At 36.8% G+C, this 20004-nt stretch overlaps 2 protein-coding genes across 2 annotated transcripts in view; one reads left to right on the forward strand and one right to left on the reverse strand.

Annotated features, from left to right (window-relative positions):
* Positions 1–20004, forward strand: part of LOC123302099 — a 223623-nt gene that overhangs the window by 190244 nt on the left and 13375 nt on the right. The window lies entirely within an intron of this gene.
* Positions 3287–3958, reverse strand: LOC123302556 (mucin-3B-like). The gene has a single exon (XM_044885526.1). It carries the CDS (start codon positions 3956–3958, stop codon positions 3287–3289), a length of 672 nt encoding a protein of 223 aa, XP_044741461.1.

A 20004-nucleotide genomic window follows, 5' to 3' on the forward strand; every position in this document is an offset into this window, starting at 1 on the left:
TGCTCCTCTACCCTGAAGCTCATGATCGCGCACGAGTTCCATAAGAGGGTCAGAACTATTTATGACCTGACAAGCTATTCCTAAAACTACCCTATCATGTAGACATTCAACGGATAGGAGACCTCTACCTCCTTGCTGGCGTGGGAGGTAGTTACGGGGTACAGAAGCACGTGGGTGCAAACTACGATTGACGTTCATGAGTTTGCGAGTGCCTCTATCAAGTTCCTTAAGCTCCTCTATTGTCCATTTGATGGAACCAAAAGAATAGAGAAGGATGGGTATTGCAAGCATATTAGTAGCACGGATCTTATGGATCCCAGACAATTCTGATTGCCAGATTTGTCGAAGACGGTGCCTATACCTGCCGCGAAGAGCTTCTTTGACAGTAGACACACTTTGAATGTGGTTTTCACCGATATCCAAATATGTGTAGAGCTCTTCTTCATCGAGATGTTTCACGATGCTTCCATCTGTGAGCTGCACGTCTGCATCATAATCAGGGACACGACCCCTCTTACAATGAATGACGGCACATTTATCAAGTCCGAATTCCATGCCAATAGCCTTCGTGTACTGATGGACAGCTTTGAGAGCTTGAGATAGACTGCTCTCAGAAGAAGCATAAAGTTTCAGGTCATCCATATAGAATAGATGAGTTACCTGATGCTTCCTATCTGCCGGGGGACCACAACGGTAACCAGTTTCTTCTCTCAAGCGCAAGCAAAGGGGCATAAGGGAGATGCAGAATAAAAGCGGGCTAAGGCTGTCGCCTTGATAGACACCACGCTTATACGTTACCAGATCTGTTGAGACAGTACGTTTACCACATCTAATGGTAAATTTGGTCTTCCACAAAGGAAACAGCTCTTCGATGCATCTGATGATATCGGGGTGAATTTTCAAACATTTGAGCAGCACCAATATGAGTTGGTGAGAGGTAGTGTCAAATGCTTTCCTATAATCCACCCAGGCCATATTCAGGTCGCGCTGATACTGACGAGCGTCTTGACAGATACATCTGTCAACAAGAAGATTATCTTTGCAACCTGATATACCTCGTTTGGAGCCGCGTTGCTCGTATATCATCTGCCAAACCGGTTCTATGGTTGTGAGTATGCGTTCATTAAGAATGGAGGTGAACGCTTTGTACACGGTATTGAGACATGTAATCGGGCGATAATTGCTCGGAACTGAAAGGTCTCCTTTCTTGGGAATCAAAACTGTTCGTCCTTCCGCGAACCACGTTGGAAAGGTCCCGAACCCAAAGATGTATGAAGTAAAGTGCCTAGCAAGATGTGCGTGTGTGGAAGTTAAACCTTTCCACCAGAAGTTGGACACAGCATCCATGCCAGGCGCCGAATGATTCTTCTTGCCTTTGTAAGCAAGGGATACTTCATCTGCGGTAACAGATGTTAGGACCGCTTGTTCTGCTAGGCGCGCGTTGCAGAACCTTTCGAACAGTTTGATTGGTCTTATATTTTTATCTACACTGGTCGACTTTTCATATAAATCACGCCAGTAGCCATCGATTTGCTCTATCGAAGGTGGATTCTCGACGAGAGAAGGGGGTTTTGCAAATAAACGGGAAGGATTCGATACAAAGATCTTGTTCTCTCGAATACACTTCTCGCGTTTAACTAGCTTTTTTCGAGCGAGAGCTAGTGCACGTATCTTTTCAATGTTTCGCTGCTTGATAGTGAGCAGGATACCCTTGTTTAGTGTGTGGTGTTGGTGCCTGAGTTCACGCGCGAAGGCTCGCACCTTTGGGGTGAAGGGTTTACCAGCTTTCTGGTACTCTAACACACACTCGATACGTGATACCGTCTGTCGAAGAGGCGTCAACTTGGAGTCAAGTTGCTCTATACGCTTGCATGTTTTCTCCTCGGCTGTCTCAGTAGACTTGGGGGCAAGAGAAAGAGCACACATTGCAGCATAGACTGAGCTATCGATTTCGAGTGGGCTACTTGTGTGATTCAGATGATCGTCGACGATCTGGTTGATTAAAGCAAGGTCTTGTGCTTTGGCAAACGTTTTGCGATACTTTGGACGTTTGCGTTTGAAAAGGTCATTATCGGTTATGAACAGGATATTTTGAAACCGTTCTTTAAGCTCTTCCAAACGAGTGTTTGGTGGCTCAGCAGGAAGGATCAGAGTTTCCTCTACGTTCGCTTCCGTGGTCGAAGTGAGTGGCGTGGCTATTTCCGCCGTTAACACAGGTAGTGCTGGGATATCTCCGGGTATCAGAGGCGTAGGTGGTGAAGCCTCTAACACAGGTGGTGGTGGGGTATTTTGACATACCCGATCCTGTGTCTCAGTATCAGATCTCTCACTCTCTAATACTGGCTCATCCTGAGATATTCCATCCTGTGTCTCAGCAACTAATGTCTCACGTGTAGAATGAACTACACCAGTAGCAGCCGGCACTATCTCATTCCCTCGATTTACTTCCGCTTGCGTAGTCCTGCATCGTTTCTCAATTCCTGTTCGGGGTTTGTCAAATCCGGTTTTTTTGAGACGGGATACTTGGTCGCGTAGATGTTGCGATTTCATATGGGAAAGTTCGGGGTGCTTTTCGCACCAGAGGGTGTGCATCCTGCCCATATAGCCACGTCTCGATGGTTCACTTGCTTCGTAGCAAGTGAGCAGGTCAGCCTTAAGTGCCTTCGTCCATTGAAAGCGCTGAAGACGACTGTTTTGTGTGCTCGCTCGACTTTCTTGAGAAGTGCCTTGAGATGGCTCTTCGTCGTCAGCGGCACGTCAAGTCTCCGGGACTAGTCTGGGATCCAAAGCCAAATTTGATTGCTCTCCCTCATATCCGTGAGAGCTACCCCCTATAGGTAAGGTAGAAGCGTCACCTGCAGGGGGGCGAGGTTCTGTAGGACTGGGTCGACTACTACCCGCCTGAGGACCGAAAAATCTGCTTCTCAAATTTGACATTTTTGGATTTGACTCATTTAGCTCCGCTGAGTCAGCACGGACCCACCTCGTTAGCCCATCACTTTGAGCGGGATTGATGGTTACCGGGTATGGCACGTGTCCTATTGTTAGGCACGGACGTGAGGTTAGGGATTGCCTGCCCTTATTATTATTATTATTGTCTCATCTATTTCATACAGGGCTGAGCCCGATTTAGTTTACCGCACGGACACAGTCAAGTGACGGTAAACTGTTTTTTCCTTGTTCTGGTCTGTCATGTGAGCCGGAGAATGTGTGTGAGTGTGCGTGTATATTTGTGAGGGTATTTTTGTTCTTGTAGTGTGTATAAATGTATGTATGTTTATTGTGTTCAGCGACCTCGCCTTTTGGGTGATGTGTGTGGTGTTGTATTGTGTTGTGCTCGCTTTCGCGTTCGATGAGCGATTGGGACGTTTTCCGTCGGTTTTGAATAGTGTGCAATTTGGCCATGTGTGAGTCTTGTGAGTCTCACAATGGGTGAAGTGTTTTGTGTGAGGTTTTGATTTATTGGTGGTGGTACGTGTATGGGTGTTGTGGTTAATAAAGTTATACTATGTTGTGTTTCTTGTGAAGTGTTTTGTGTTCTGTTTGAGACATCTGATGGTCTTGATATTTGATCTTGTGTGAGGCTTGTTAACCGAGCAATGGGTGGTGTGTTATGTGTTTCGTTTCGATAAAGTGGGGGTGGTGCGTGTATGAGTGCTGTTGTAGTGTAAGTAATGATGTTGTGTTGTGATGAGTTTGTTTCTTGTGTATTGTTTTGTGTTTGGTTTGGAGAATGTGCTGATGTTGCGTGTGTGAGTGTTGTTGTAGATGTGCTGTGTTGTGTCGGGTATATTTCTTGCGTTATGTTTTGTGTGTGTAACTGTGTGTTGTGTGGGTGCTGGTGTGAAGTTTCCGTGTTTGGCATGAGTGTGTTTGCATTGGTCGGAGAGTATGTTGTGTTTGTTGTTGTTTGTTGAGCTGTGGTTAATGTTTGTGTTTGGAGAGTGCTGTGTCCCATAGAGAGAAACTTTCTCACTATACGGCAAGTATTAATTATAACTGCCTTTTGTAATTGTATGTATGTGTTTTTGTGTAGTTCAAGTGTATGCAGACTGTTGTGAAGTGTTGTTGGTATGACGCCTATTGAGCTTAGTATCACCGGAACGACAACAACTGTTGTCATTTTCCATTGATTCCTCAGATCGACAGCTAGATCGGTGTATTTTGTTAGTTTTTCAGTGTGTGTAGACTGAAGGTTGTGTGTGTTGGGTACTGCAATGTCTATGAGGAATGTGGTTTTTGTGTGTTTGTGTATAAGTGTAATGTCTGGCCTGTTGTAGTGTACCGCCTTGTCTGTGATAATTGTTCTATCCCAATATAATTTGTGCGTGTTGTTTTCGAGAATTGAAGATGGAGTGTATTTGTAGTATGGTGAGTTGTCTGTTGTGAGTTTGTGTTTTATGGCGAGTTTTTGGTGTATTATTTTTGCTACCTGATCGTGTCTGTGTTTGTAATCTGTTTGGGTAAGACGTGAGTATGCTGATGTAATGTGTTGTATTGTTTCTGGTTTTTGTCGACATTGCCGACATAGGTCTGTTTGTTGTGCGTTGTCTTTGAGTATGTGTTTTTTGTAATTCAGTGTATGTATGATTTGATCCTGTATTGCAAACATGAAGCCCTCGGTTTCCGGAAAGATATTACACTTGGTCAACCAGGCTTGCGAAGCCTCTCGGTCAATACAGTCGTGACTAAGCTCATGAAAATACCTTCCATGTAAAACCTTCGTTTTCCATGTCTGCATGTTTGTGGATGTGTGTTGTGTTTTGGTTGGTGGAAGAGAGTGTTGTGTTGTGTGCATGTTAAGTGGCGTGTATGACTTGTCTGCGGATGTTATGGCATTGTGTAAGTGTGATGTGTGTGTTTTAGATTGGAAGTACTCGCGTAGGCTATGGAGCTCGCGATCGTGTAATAGTTGGATATCTGTGAGACCACGTCCTCCTAAAGACCGTGGTAAAACCAACCTGGCTGATGATGAGTGTATGTGGTGTATTCTGTGTTTTGTCATGATTGTTCGTGTTTTAATTTGTATGTTTTTAATGTCTGTGTTTGTCCACTTTATGATTCCGAAGGAATATGTGAGAAATGGTGTAGCGTATGTGTTGATGGCTCTAACGGTATTTCTACCATCGACCGAAAAATCTGCTTCTCAAATTGGACATTTTTGGATTTGACTCATTTAGCTCCGCTGAGTCAGCACGGACCCACCTCGTTAGCCCATCACTTTGAGCGGGATTGATGGTTACCGGGTATGGCACGTGTCCTAGTGTTAGGCTCGGACGTGAGGTTAGGGATTGCCTGCCCTTATTATTATTATTATTATTATTATTATTATGATTTAAATTTGATATTAACGTATTCATGCCTGCCAAGGAGGGAGAGAGGATACAGGATTTACACCCCAGAGCCTCCCATCTCCTTGAGAGACATAAATCTTCACAAGGCAGCTACGTCTTTTGAAGAGAGTTCACTGACTTGTGGCCGTGTAGTCTGTACGTCCGTCAGTCCACGCGACGTCTGTTAGTCCGTCTGTTTTCCTAGTCGGTGGTACGTAAGTCTGTCTAATGTCCTGGTCAAGCAGGCTCCGTCCCTGCACCGCAGCGATGTGGAACCTACTAAAAAATAGAAAATGAAAAAGAAAAAAAAAGAAACTTCAAGGGCTGTTACTTGAAGACAGTCTGATGCGATCTCAATGTGCGAAGGGTGCCTATAATGACAGCCTTCTGCATAGAAGAGATAAGGTGACGAAGATGAGACCTGCAGACCGGAATTTGAGATAGATTCGTCACGAGAGTGGGACGAATTCCGCCTAGGCAACCGATAATGAGGACAACCATTTTGACTGAGTAGCCAGGGTGTAGTTGTCGTAGTTCTTGTAAGAGATCAAGATATTTAGTCCGTTTTTGCTCCTCCTTCGTGACTATGTTCGTTTCTGCAGGCGCAGAAAACTCGATGACGTACATAGTCTTAGATAAGATATCCTGGAGCACTATATCAGGCTTAGTAGAAGAGAGCTGCCTGGTAGTTGGGAACGAGAAATTCCAGAAGATAATGCATTTCTCGTTCTTGACGACGGACTCGATCTCGCCTGGAGCATATGGTAGGACTGGCGTAGGGTCCACTTTATTATTATTATTGTCTCATCTATTTCATAGCAGGGCTGAGCCCGATTTAGTTTACCGCACGGACACAGTCAAGTGACGGTAAACTGTTTTTCCTTGTTCTGGTCTGTCATGTGAACCGGAGAATGTGTGTGAGTGTGCGTGTATATTTGTGAGGGTATTTTTGTTCTTGTAGTGTGTATAAATGTATGTATGTTTATTGTGTTCAGCGACCTCGCCTTTTGGGTGATGTGTGTGGTGTTGTATTGTGTTGTGCTCGCTTTCGCGTTCGATGGGCGATTGGGACGTTCTCCGTCGGTTTTGAATAGTGTGCAATTTGGCCATGTGTGAGTCTTGTGAGTCTCACAATGGGTGAAGTGTTTTGTGTGAGGTTTTGATTTATTGGTGGTGGTACGTGTATGGGTGTTGTGGTTAATAAAGTTATACTATGTTGTGTTTCTTGTGAAGTGTTTTGTGTTCTGTTTGAGACATCTGATGGTCTTGATATTTGATCTTGTGTGAGGCTTGTTAACCGAGCAATGGGTGGTGTGTTATGTGTTTCGTTTCGATAAAGTGGGGGTGGTGCGTGTATGAGTGCTGTTGTAGTGTAAGTAATGATGTTGTGTTGTGATGAGTTTGTTTCTTGTGTATTGTTTTGTGTTTGGTTTGGAGAATGTGCTGATGTTGCGTGTGTGAGTGTTGTTGTAGATGTGCTGTGTTGTGTCGGGTATATTTCTTGCGTTATGTTTTGTGTGTGTAACTGTGTGTTGTGTGGGTGCTGGTCCAATGCAATACATAGACAAGTGATGTATTGTTATAAAGTAAAAGTTTTTGTAGTTCCGGGTCATTTTCTTGTTCCCGAGCGAGTTCATTGTATGGGACTGTGCTGGGTAGGATTATTTCTGATAGCCTTGATAATGTATCGGCTACAAAATTGTCTTTTCCGGTCACGTAACGAATGTCTGTTGTGAATTGGGAAATGAATTCCAATTGTCTTGTTTGTCGTGGTGAAGCGTTTTTGCTTGAACTTTTGGTGAACGTGAACGTTATCGGTTTGTGGTCGGTATGGATAGTAAATGTGTGGCCTTCTAAGAGGTTTCGGAAGTGCTTCATTGCCTGGTAAATTGCTGTAAACTCTCTGTCGTACGCACTATACTTGATCTGTGCTGCGTTGAATTTTTTCGAAAAGAACGCTTATGGTTGAAAACCCTCTTTGTGACGTTGTTGGAATACAGCACCCATTGCTGAATTGCTTGCGTCGACGTGAATGGATAGTGTTTTACACGGATCAGGGTGTGCGAGTGTTGTACAATTTTGTAGATCAGTTTTAAGTTGTGCGAAGGCGTTATCGGCGTCGTTGTTCCAAGTGATTGGACGGTTGTCGTTTTTCTTTGCGTTGCACGTCAATTCAATCAGTGGAGCTTAAGTTGATGCAGCATTTGGTAGCTGTCGGCGATAAAAATTGATCATCCCCAAAAATCGACGGAGTTCGGCAATAGCTTGAACGCGTGCTGGATGTGGTTTTATGCCGGTTTGTGATACTAGGAAACCGAGGAATGAAACTTCACTTTTCCGGAAATCACTCTTAGCGATGTTTATTGAAATTTTGTGCTCGTTTAGACGTTGGAATAATGCGTCCAGATGCTCCATGTGTTGTTCTTCGTTGTCGCTGGCGACCAGGAAGTCGTCGACATAAGTAAAGACGAAATCTAAGCCGCGTAAACATTCATGTATATAACGCTGAAAGGATTGAGCAGCGTTGCGGAGTCCGAATGGCATAACGGTGAACTCAAACAAACCAAAGGGTGTCGTAATAGCTGTTTTCGGAACATCGTCGGGATTGACGGGAATATTATGATATGCTCTGACGAGGTCTATTTTTGAAAATATGGTTTTGCCGTGTAGGAAGTTCGTAAAATCGTAAATATGTGGGATTGGATGTCGATCGGGTATCGTTTTGGCATTCAATGCTCGCTAGTCGCCGGTAGGTCTCCAAGTTCCATCCTTTTTCTGGACCATATGGAGTGCGCTAGCCCATTAACTTTTTGAAGGGCGACATATTCCCAGTTCCATCATCGTTTGGAATTCTTTTTGTGCCATTTTTAACTTGTCGGGGGCAAGACGTCTAGGTCTAGTCGTAACAGGTGTGCTACGGGTGTCGATTAAGTGAAAAACGCTTTCGCTCACTGCGCGATTCGCAAAATTTGCTGGTTTAGTTATGCTGGGATAATTTTGCAGAAGAACTGCATATCGATGGTTGCGATCAAAAGTTGAAATGGCTGAGGTGATGGCCCGAGTTTGGCTGCGTAGTTTTGTGTTCAAAGCTGTTGTTGAATCGACAAGTCTACGATTTTTTATGTCGACCATGATATTGTGGAAGGAGAGAAAGTCAGCGCCGATGATTGGAGCGTCAACGTGTGCAACTGTAAAAGTCCATTTGACTGTTCGGCGAAGTCCCAAATCTATCTGTAAGGTCTGTTCGCCGTATGTGTTGATTGTTGTTTCATTTGCTGCGTATAGCTTGAATTCGGCTGGAGCATTGTAGACTTTGTTTTTGGCTGGTAGCACGCTGATGTCTGCTCCTGTGTCAATCAGGAAATTGTAAGCGGTTGATCGGTCCTGGGTCACTGGCCGCCTCTAGTGACTGGCTTTCTTGTTTTCCGATTGCTGTACTTGACCCGTAAAGCGACATGGTGATTGGCATTTTCGGGCTTTGCTTCTGAAGCGTCTGTGGTAGTAGCATATTTCGGGCGATAGATAATTCGTCGCTGGTGTCTGTGGCATTTTTAAAGAAACTTTGAAAAAATCTTTTTATTGTATTACCAACTGTGGCATCGATGAACAAGTGGAAGCGTTTTTTAACCGCGATCTTAGTAGTTGTGATCGAATCTGAAAAGAATAAAATTTGATGGAAAAATGGACGATCTAGGATGGAGTAGTAGTCTGTGAAAAGACTACAACTCTATGGTCAATACCGGTGCAACTGTCAAAATATTGATATCAACAAAGACGCATGTATGTACAATTTTTATTTCTTGAGTTAATTTATTAAATTACAATATAAATATTCTTTTATTGTTTTTAGAATTTTACAAAAATGTCACTCACAAATTATCAATGTTTTAACAATGATATGAATATTAAAATAAAATCACTACTTTCAAACAATTACACAAGGCGACATAACCTTATTAATGTAAGTTTTTTGTTTCTGTTTTTTTTTTTTTATAAAATGTGTGATCCTAGTTTGAATTGAACAGTTCCGATTTTGGCGTAAAATTCTTCTTGTTTAGTGAACCAAATTTTTAAATTGTCTAAGCTTTTAAGCATCGGTTCAGAATTCATACGCGAACTACGTTGTTTTTGTTTGTTAAATTTTAATAATTGTTGCGCATGGTGGCCATTCACACGTTAGCGTGTACTAACGTCCGTTCACACGATAGCGTGATTTTAATTCAACTTTTTTAATTGAATGATTTTTGTCTTTGTTTTTATTTTGTGTGTGTGTTTAGATTTAGATAGGGTTTTTTAAATATTTTATATTTTTTTTTTGTGTGCTTCTTTTTTATTTATTTATTTATTTCTATTTTTTTTATTTTTCACTTTTGTAAATATTTCTTTTCGTGTTCGTATTTTTAATGATTATTACTTTTTCTGTCCCAATCCGTATAATGTTTTTGATCGCGCTTATTACTCTAATTTAAAAGATTTTTAATTACTGTCAACCAAACCTACAATCAAAATACTGTGAACCTTATTGAACGGTTCATGTCGGCACCTGCTAGGGCACGCATTCGTTGTAGGAGTACTGTGGGTTTTTGATCACCCAACTCCAGTTTAGTAAGAAGCGTTCTGACCCGTTTGTTGTCTGAGTCCGAAAACTCATTGATCAATCTTTGCTTGAGGGCTTGACCACTTGTTTGTCAGTGGTTCGTTATCGAAAAAATCCTGTATGCGCTCGAAAACCGATCCGTCCATGGCGGCGACGATGTAGTTGAACTTGGTCAAGTCGGTTGTAACGCCGGCCGTGAAAAAGGTTGCCTCTACTTGTCCGAACCAGATTTTGAGGTTTTTGTCCCAAAATATTGGAATTTTGACGGAAGTTTTGGCCAGGACGTTCGGTTCTGTTTCGTTATGTTGTGGTAAATTTGCTGACGCATTATTTAACTCAGCCTGATTGTTTTCGTCGCCGGGCATTGTTGTCGTTATTCGATTCGGATTGTTGCAGCTTTAATTGTTGTGCTTGTAGTAGTCGGGGTCACCAATTTGTAGTGAACAATTTATATCACAAAAAAACTAATTGTTTTATTGACGTTTTAAAAAATTTCACTACAATAATTGATTCACAAGAGCTTGCACTATTTTTGATTGTTAACTTGATTAAAATGAACTTATATATTGTATTGACGAAAAGCGTTGCCTGCTATGCTTTATATAGTATGTTGCATCGAAAAAAAAGAGATGCTAGAAATATCTGCAATAAATAAAAAAATGTAAATCGCTGATTTGAAAACAATCGAACATATATATAAAAAGGATGAATATATGTCCTCGAATAAAGTAAAGCAGACCGTTTATGTGTGTGACAGAAACAACCATAATGTTGAGACATTCAAAGAAAGTTCTAGAGTATCGTTGACTAACCGTAGCGAAAACGTTATTAAGAAAGCTATGAATACAAATTGTATTCATAGTCGAAGGTTGTTGCTATTACTACAGTTGTCCTACAACTTCTTCTTTTTGTGAACGAGGCAACCTGAATCCTTTTGTATATATCGGGATTTCATCGGTGGTATGGATAGAATGTTTTACATTGGACGTGAATTTCACGCTTTCTGCTCTTAAGTAAAAAATGTCTCTGTATTTAGAACATAACTGTGTTAGAGAATTTTTTTCTTCGTTATTTAGATGGTTAGCGGGTAAATTCTGAATAGCAACTTCGTAAACTGATACGTTATTACTTAGTTCGTTTATGTTAGTTAAAATTTGGTAGCAATTTCCGCTGTAAGTGGTTGACTAATTATAACACTCTCTTGTGAATCAGAATTGTTAGCTAATAGAACAGGTGCTTTATTGTTTATCACGGTATACAAACCGTCTATTATTACTACAAATTCGTTAAGTTTCATGCATGGTAAAAATATGTCACCTTCTTTTACGTTAACTGGAACCTCTACATATTTTTGTTCATTAGGGTCCAGGTGATATATTTGATGTTGATGTAACGTTTTCTTATACAATTTGTTTTGAACTCTACCACAAGTTATTGTATCATTTTTATAATTTATGTTAGCACTTAATTTTTTTAAGGTATTACTGCCTAAAATTCCATCAAAATAGTGATGAAATTTAAAAATTAAAAATTCTAATGGTTTTGGGTTATCCAGTTGCGGGATATAATTAACAATAATTTTTTCAGTAATTTCATGATTTTTAAGAGCTGTTGGTTACTTTAGTTTTAAATTTTTGGGAATTATTAGTATGCTTAGGATCTATGAAATTTGCATCTGCTCCTGTATCTGTATAATTAGAAAGCGTAAATTTTCTATTCTGATAAACGGTAAAGAGTTGTGATGCATAATATTTAATTCTATGTATCCGGAAGACTCAAGGCTTTTTGAAAAAAATTTTGATCATCAGGTATTTCTAAAGTTTCTGATTGTTCTCCTTCAGGAATTTTGTTAGTTTGATCATATAAAATAGAATTATAGGGGTCTATATCATGCAAATAATATTGGTCAAATGGACATCTATCATATGGTTTGTGTTTCGGATATTCGGAGTTATCACATGCAACAATGTTATTCATTCGATGAAATGATTGTCTGGTATTTCCACTTGAAATATCCATAGGCTTAGGTCTAGGTACTTGAGGTTTATATATTGATGATGAATCGAGTTATTAAATGGGTTGTTTTGAATTGGTTGTGCTGGTCGTAGTTGCATACGATTTGTTGAAAAATTAGGCATTTTATAATGATTCACATAGTTATGTGTAGGAACACGATTGCTATGAGGATAATTATTGTCTATTTGTCTCGGTTGGGAATTTAAATTTGATCGAGATATTCTACTTCTGTCCAAATAAGATTGTTGCATCGAAATTTCGTTGACACAAACATCGTATGCTTCTTTTATTGTTTTTGGTCTATTTAATCTCACGATAAATCCTAAATTTAGATTTTATCCTGCTATAAACGATTTTATAACAATATTCAAATATATTTTCTTTTGATCTGCTATGAATTCTTTAGATTTTGTTCGATCTACCGAGTTTAACAAAACGGTTTGTAAATCAACTACTTCAGTGCAGTAATCTTTTAATTGTTTATTTCCTTGAAAAATTGTGTTTAATTTATGAAGGATTGATTCTATAGTTCGTTTGTCTGAGAAATGAGTTAGTAATATTCCTTGAATGAGTTAGTTTATATCGGATTGTTAGCCTTTTGTCCTTGGACAACCACATCACCCATTTTTATGAATGTATTTAACATTCCTGGACAACCTTCGTTTGTGTCTAAACTTCTAATTATATCAATTCCTGTTATACTAGTAGCCATATAAGCGTTATTATTTTCTAATTTTGAGTTATTTGAATTATTTGATAAAGTATGATTTACAAAAATTTCGTTAGTATTAATTTTATTTGAGTTTTCTAAATTATTATCAAGCGATATTTTATTGAATAAATTTTCTATTTGTTTTGATTTAGTATTGTTTTCTTTAATTGTTGATAAATCTTCGTCCGTATCTGAGTCGGAGCTAAAAATTTTGAATAAGCAGTTTATTCTTTACTTTTGATTTAATAGTATGTTTAGGTATAAAGGTGTAGGTATTCGAATATTCAACAAAGAAAAAAATTTACTTACATTTGAAATATGAACACCATTCACATTGTTACGTTTAAATTCCAGATAATTCCAAAAAAGAATACCATAAATCTTCGACATGCAGTCGAAATGGATTGAACCAGTTCCAATGTTGCTTCCAATCCAGTAAATTTTATTTTGTTCTCTGGTTGATATTAAAAATTTATTTGGAGTGTAGATACGTCCCAAAGACTTAAGAGCCACTCGTAGAATTTACTCAAATTTACGATGGACGCGATAATTTTCGAAAAAAATTTTCTCATTTATCCTATCGGCTGCACCATTATTATCTTGTAGACCAGATATTTAAATAAAAATCTATTTATTTAATTAAATTCACAATTCAATTTACACTTGTACAAAACTTTAAGTAAAAACAATTAAAAATTAATATTTTAATGAAACAAATTATTTAACAATCCGAACGTATGTCAAACGATTGTAATAATAATAATAATAATAATAATAATAATAATAATAATAATAATAATAATAATAATCATTTATTTGCAAAGACCATTACATTTTGGTATACAAATTGTCATAATTGGTAATAAGCAACAATAAAGAACATATACATAAATCTAATAATAATAATAATAAAATCTAATAATAATAAAAAAATATACAATAACAACACAATGGGTTAAAAAACAATAATAATAAAAAAAATGCAATAACAACATATACATATACATAAATCTAATAATAATAATAATAAAATCTAAAATATACAATGACAACACAATGGGTTAAAAAACAATAATAATCCAAAAAAAAAAAAATGTAAGCAACAATAAAAGCCTTAACAAAACACAAAAATTTCAAAAACATAACAATGACAAAAATGTAAACAAATCAGCCGCTAAAGAACATCCTCAAACCCTCATCCTTCTCCTAGCGCAGAAAGTCCGGTCTTACAAATGCACTCAGGTCGTAAGGTTCACTTTCTATAAGATAGTTTTTTAGTTTTCGTTTAAATCTGGTATGTGATTTCTCCTCTTTAACTGATGCAGGCAGATTTTGATAAATTTTGTTTCCTGTATATATAGGAGTTCGTTCAAAGAACGATGTGCGATGATAAAAATCAAATATATTATTATGGCGGGTGTCATACCGATCTCCTGGTGATTTGGTGGCAACTAGCATTCCTTTGGAGTGCATATAAACTAAGAGCTCATATATATAAATTGCATGAACTGTAAATAATTTATTGTCACGAAAACTGTTTACGCAGGATTCTCTATTTGGGATATTAAACATCAGTCGGATAATGCGTTTTTGACCTATGAATACTCGATTTATTTCAGTACATCTACCCCATATTATAATCCCATATTTTAATGTCGAATACACATGAGCATAATAGAACATCAACAGGTCTTTTGTGTCCAAATAAGTTTTCAGTACCCTTAGTTGAAAGTACATTGTGCTCAGCCTATTGCATATATGGCCAATTTGTGTGATAAACTTCAATGTGCCATCAACTTGGATACCTAAAAACCTAGTTTGACCTGTATTGATGAGATTATGGTCTTTATGAGATATACATATTTGATGTGTCAAGGGTATTATTTTGAAATGAATTATGCTCGTTTTTTCAAGATTCACGATCAGTTGGTTCTTGTCGCACCACAGATGGAATTGATGTAAAACCACTTCTGCCCGTTCTATTGCTTCTTTGAGGGTAGGTTTGGATATAATCACTGTTATATCATCTGCAAACCTTACTATCTTCCCTTCTGTAATATGCTCCGGAAGATCGTTTACATAGCAGTTAAATAACAGCGGTGCTAAGTTGCTTCCTTGAGGTACCGACCTATTTAAGTGTCTGGCTGTTGATTTGTGATCCTCATGTACAGCTATATATGATCTATTTGAAAGATATGATTTTAAATAATCGTTTGAATGGCCTCTTATTCCCATTTTTTCCAATTTAGATAACAAGAAATCGTGGTTTACCGTATCAAATGCAGCGCTTAAATCAAAGAACCATGCCAATACAGCTTGGCCTTTGTCAATCTCTTTCGATAAATGCTCATACATTTCAAACATGGCTGATGTTGTTGAATAGCTTTTACGAAAACCGTGTTGAGAATTATTTAATAAGCTGTTTTTTGAAATAAATGATTCAATTCTAGTAAGTAATACTTTTTCTATAATTTTTGAAAATACCGATAGCAATGATATGGGTCTGTAGTTTCCAACAATTTTCTTATCACCCTTTTTGTGGATAGTCATAATTTTCGCAATTTTTAGAGCATTTGGAAAGCTACATTCTTCTATACTATTATTTATCATATCACATATTAGCGGGCTGACTAAATCGACATTATGTTTAATAACGGCTATTGGAAGTGAATCAATACCGGTCGATTTCTTGTTCGGTAGTTTCAATATTAAATTGTATATTTCATTCTGATCCGCAGGCCATAGAAACATTGCATTTTTAGTTTCTGTAGATGAAGTAGTGCAGTTGTGCGATATGTTATTTCCAAACTGCATATGCATTTTTGTAGATACACTTGTTTCGAAATAGTCAGCAAAGATATTTACAATTTTTGCAGGATCATTTACTAGGATATTTTCATTTACTAGTGTAATTTGTGTTTCATGGGTAGTTTTTTTATTTAGAACTGTATTTATTCCATTCCAAATTTTTTTTGTATCTTGCATTTCGGCCCCAAATAAATAATTCTTTTTGGCTTTAATAATACTATTTTTGTGCTGCCTTTTTGTAATGTTGTATAATTTCTTAAGCTCATGGTTGGTGTTTTTGTCTTTGAAAAGGTCTCTTAATTTGATGGAATTTTCAATAATTTCATTTGTTATCCATGATTTTCTTTGCTTATTTTTAGTTATTGCACATGTCAGTACTGGAATACCAACATTGAAACAATGCTCAAAATTCGACCAAAAGTTTTCCCACATCGTATCAACATCTTTATATTCATGGAAGTTGGGCCAGTTTACATTATGCAGTAAAAAAGACATATAATTCATATTTTGTGAGTTGAAAATCCGTTTGATTTTCAAACATTTTATATTATCATCAATATTTGTAGATATATGCATAGTTAGTATTTGAGATGTGTGATCCGATATCATTTTATCAACGATTACAGCTTTTGAACATTGCTTCAATCTGTCACTGACTATAACATAATCTATACCGGTGGCGGAGTTTTTGTGTATGCGAGTAGCTCCTACGACTATGTTATCACAACCATACGCAATTAGTAGATCAACGATTTGTTTCTGGGATGGAGAATTTATTAAGTAATTTATGTTGAAATCACCTGCTATTATAATATTATTTTTCTCAGATTTATAATATCTAAGTAGTTTTTCAAAAGTATCCAAAAACACATTTACATCACTATCTGGCGTTCGATATATCGCAAAAATATAATAAATTTCATTGTTCAATACCAGCTGGACTCCTGCACACTCAAAACACTTTTCTTCACAAAAACTTAACACATTAAGCTCCCTACAATAGTCTTTCAACCATTTTTTTGTCCATATACCAACCCCACCATGCTTAAAATTTTTCCGACAAAATTTTGCAATTAGTTGGTAGTCTCTTATGTTTATAAGATCGATATAAGTCTCATTCGCCCAATGTTCAGTCATCAGCAGAATATCTATATTTTCTTCTTCTTTTGCTATTTCCAGTTCGTTTATTTTGTTCAGAGCGCCTTGCATATTTTGATGCATCAATTTTAGTTCAAGAGCTTTATTATTATTGGCTCTGATTTGTTTGATTTCATTTCTTGATAATTTATGCCGGTTTTTTTTCACCTTTCCCTGACTGCTGCCATTGTTTTTGACGCATCGTGTCCATCCCTCGAAAAAGCTTGAATCTCCTTATTATTATGCCACTCGGCCAGAACTCTGGTTTATATAACATTTCATGGTATTTTTCATTTATGCCTATTTTAAAGGCTTTATTTTTCCCTATTGTGGGTAATTCCTCACAAATTATTTCTTCTTCTGTTTCACACTTCTTCTGTATGTAACTTATTACTATATCCTTCGTTACATTATTTTTTGCACGTCCAAGATAAAGCCATATTTTTCTTGATTCGGCTTCGAATTCACTCTCATTTTCTACATTTGCAGACCCAGTGATTACAGCCTCCTTCCTTTGCCTTTTTTTATAGCTCACTACTTTAAATTCTGCATCCTCTCTTCTATTACTTCTTATAATATCTTCATTCTCAGCTTCTTCTTTGTTTACGTGAACATCTACTATGTGCACCCTGTAATGACATTGTAATTGCGTTTCTATCGAATGTATGTACATTCGATAGATACGACTTTACTTTGTATACAAACATTACCTTAGCAACGCCTGTTGTTTGTACTCCATATAATTGCGGAATAAATTCTCAAATATAGTTCTTTTGGTTTTATTTCGTATTTTAGATTTCAGCATTTTCATATGTAAGAGCAATCTCTTACAATTTGGTGCATCGTCCAAAGTCAAAGATATGTACAATATATTTATTACTTTCTTTGCTTGCTATTTTATTATATTTTTACGCTTTGAATAATTGAAAAAATATTTTGACATTTTATCAATTATTTTGACATTTGTTGACTTTATGTTTTTCAAGATTTGTATGCAAAAATCTTGATTACAGAATGTTAACGAGAAGTAAAAATATAATAATTTCTCATTTCGAAGGTTCGTCATTACCAAAATTTCCAGATTTTCTGGCGGATGACATCCAGTTGTGGTTCGCACAACTGGAAATGTCATTTAAGATTGGAAATATTAATGATGAACTTACGAAATATTATATAGCTTCTTGCTTAATTCCAAAACCATTCATTCATCGTGTTAGAGAAATCATAGTAAATCCCCCTGAACAAAATAAGTATTTAGCTTTCAAAAATACTTGTTTGGAAACATTTGGACTTTCTTATCAAGAACGTCTCCAAAAATTCCTTTCACTGAACCAAAACGATTTTGACTGTCCAGAATCTCTATACAATACTATGATGTTTCTAGCTTCTGGATTAAATTTACCTGACAAATTCATTCGTGAATATTATTTGCTCAAGCTTGACACGCAAATTCAAGTTCAACTCGTCACTCTTGGAGATGACGTTGAACTGAAAAATTTTGTCAAGTTTGCGAATAAAATTCACAACATTATTCATCCAACGAATAACAATTATTCTTTTTCAATTTTAGATAACAAAAATAACAATTTAATTAAAGATGAAAATAAACATCACGTAAAAAAATCATATTTCAAGCAAAAATCACATAAATACCCAAATAAAGTTGACAGATCGAAAATTTCAAACAGTGAAAATCATCTTGCTAATGGTGAGTGTCCTCTGCTTACTAAAAAATCCAACAAAAACAGAAAATTCAAATCAGATACTAAATTAGTAACTGATTCAAATATTTCGCGACAAAAATCACTTTCTCAGAATAACTCGAAATATACTTTTAGACATCGTATTGTCACGAGTTCAGGTCCGATAATTTCGAACTTTCGTAATCTCGGACACGACGAACTCATCGCTGCAAAAAATTATTTCGTGAACCTCTTGGATTTGGGAATTTGTAGGCAATCGTTTTCAAAGAAATGGTCTTCACCTTTGTATATGAAGAAGAACCCTGATGGTTCTTTTCATATATCTGGTGATTATCGTAAACTGAATTCGATAACAATACCTGACAAATCCCCAATTTCAAATAATTTAAACGATTTACGAGCTAAATTACATGGTAAAAAGGTCTTTACAAAATTGAATTTGCAGAGTCCTTCTTACCATATACCTATCTTAGAAAGTGATATCGAAAAAACTGCCATAAATACCAATTTTGGAAATTTTGAATTTTTATTTGTTCCCCCTAATTTACAAAATTTTCCACAATCAAACTATAAATTTATGGCAGAACTTTTCAAAGATTTCGATTTTGTTTTCATCTCACGCGACACTTTACTGATTTTTGGCGAGACTGACGCTCACCACAAGCAACACCTAAAAACTGTATTTGACATTCTCAAAGGAGCGAAAATTCAAATAAATTCATCGAAATCTATTTTTAGCGTTTCAAAATTAAATTATTTGAATTATCAAATTGATTCTGAAGGAATTTCTCCATCTCCTTCTATCGTTGAATCAATTTCAAATTCCCCAATTCCGAACACCCCTAAATCTCTTCAAAATTTTTTGGGGAAAATTAATCTGTTCAATCGGTTTATTCCGAATTGTTGGGAAATTTTGGCTCCATTGAATCAACTTCTCAAATACAGTCAAAACTCAGCGAAGTATTTTTCCTTAAATGCACGACAACTTTCGGCTTTTCATTTGATCAAACAAAAGTTATTAAATGCGCCGAAATTAGCGCATCCAGTTTCGAATGCTGAAATTTGTTTAGTAACAAAATCCTCGCCTACAGGACTGTATGTTACTTTGAAACAAAAAATTGAAGGTATTTGGAAACCTTTATCGTTCGCATCAAGGAAAATGACTGATACTGAACAGAGGTTTGATAAATGTTCTCAAGAATTATTAGCGATGGTCTTTGGAATCAAAAAATTTCATAGTTTCCTTTCGAATCGAAATTTTTATATTCAGACCAATTTAAATTCTTTATCCAATGCTATTAATTCTAAAAATGAAGATTTATTAAATCGAAATTTTCATTATTTGAATTTCATAGACGAGTATACAATCGATATTCGTTGTAACGAAGGTAGTGAAAACTTTTCGCATAATTTTACCGAAAATTAATAAAATTTCACTATCTTCAAAAGATGATTCACATTCGATCTATAAATTTAATTCAAATGATGAACTGAATCCCTCCCTTAAACTTAGACTTATTAAGTTTAACATCCATAAAGAGCTTTTTACGTAGCACCCATCTTTTCGTCTAGGTTTGGTGAGTTGTTTCATCACTTCTGTGGCTCTTTCAACTCCTGTCAACATACATTGCCCGTTATCATCTCGATTTCTTCTTCAACATCATCAAATCATCAATGAAGTACAACAGTGAAGAATTT

The sequence above is a fragment of the Chrysoperla carnea genome, chromosome X (assembly GCF_905475395.1).
Source record: "Chrysoperla carnea chromosome X, inChrCarn1.1, whole genome shotgun sequence".
NCBI lineage: Eukaryota > Metazoa > Arthropoda > Insecta > Neuroptera > Chrysopidae > Chrysoperla > Chrysoperla carnea.

Bases quoted from the DNA above. Each gene is read 5' to 3' on its own strand.
- LOC123302556 (XM_044885526.1), bottom strand. From the start codon at position 3,958: ATGGGACACAGCACTCTCCAAACACAAACATTAACCACAGCTCAACAA.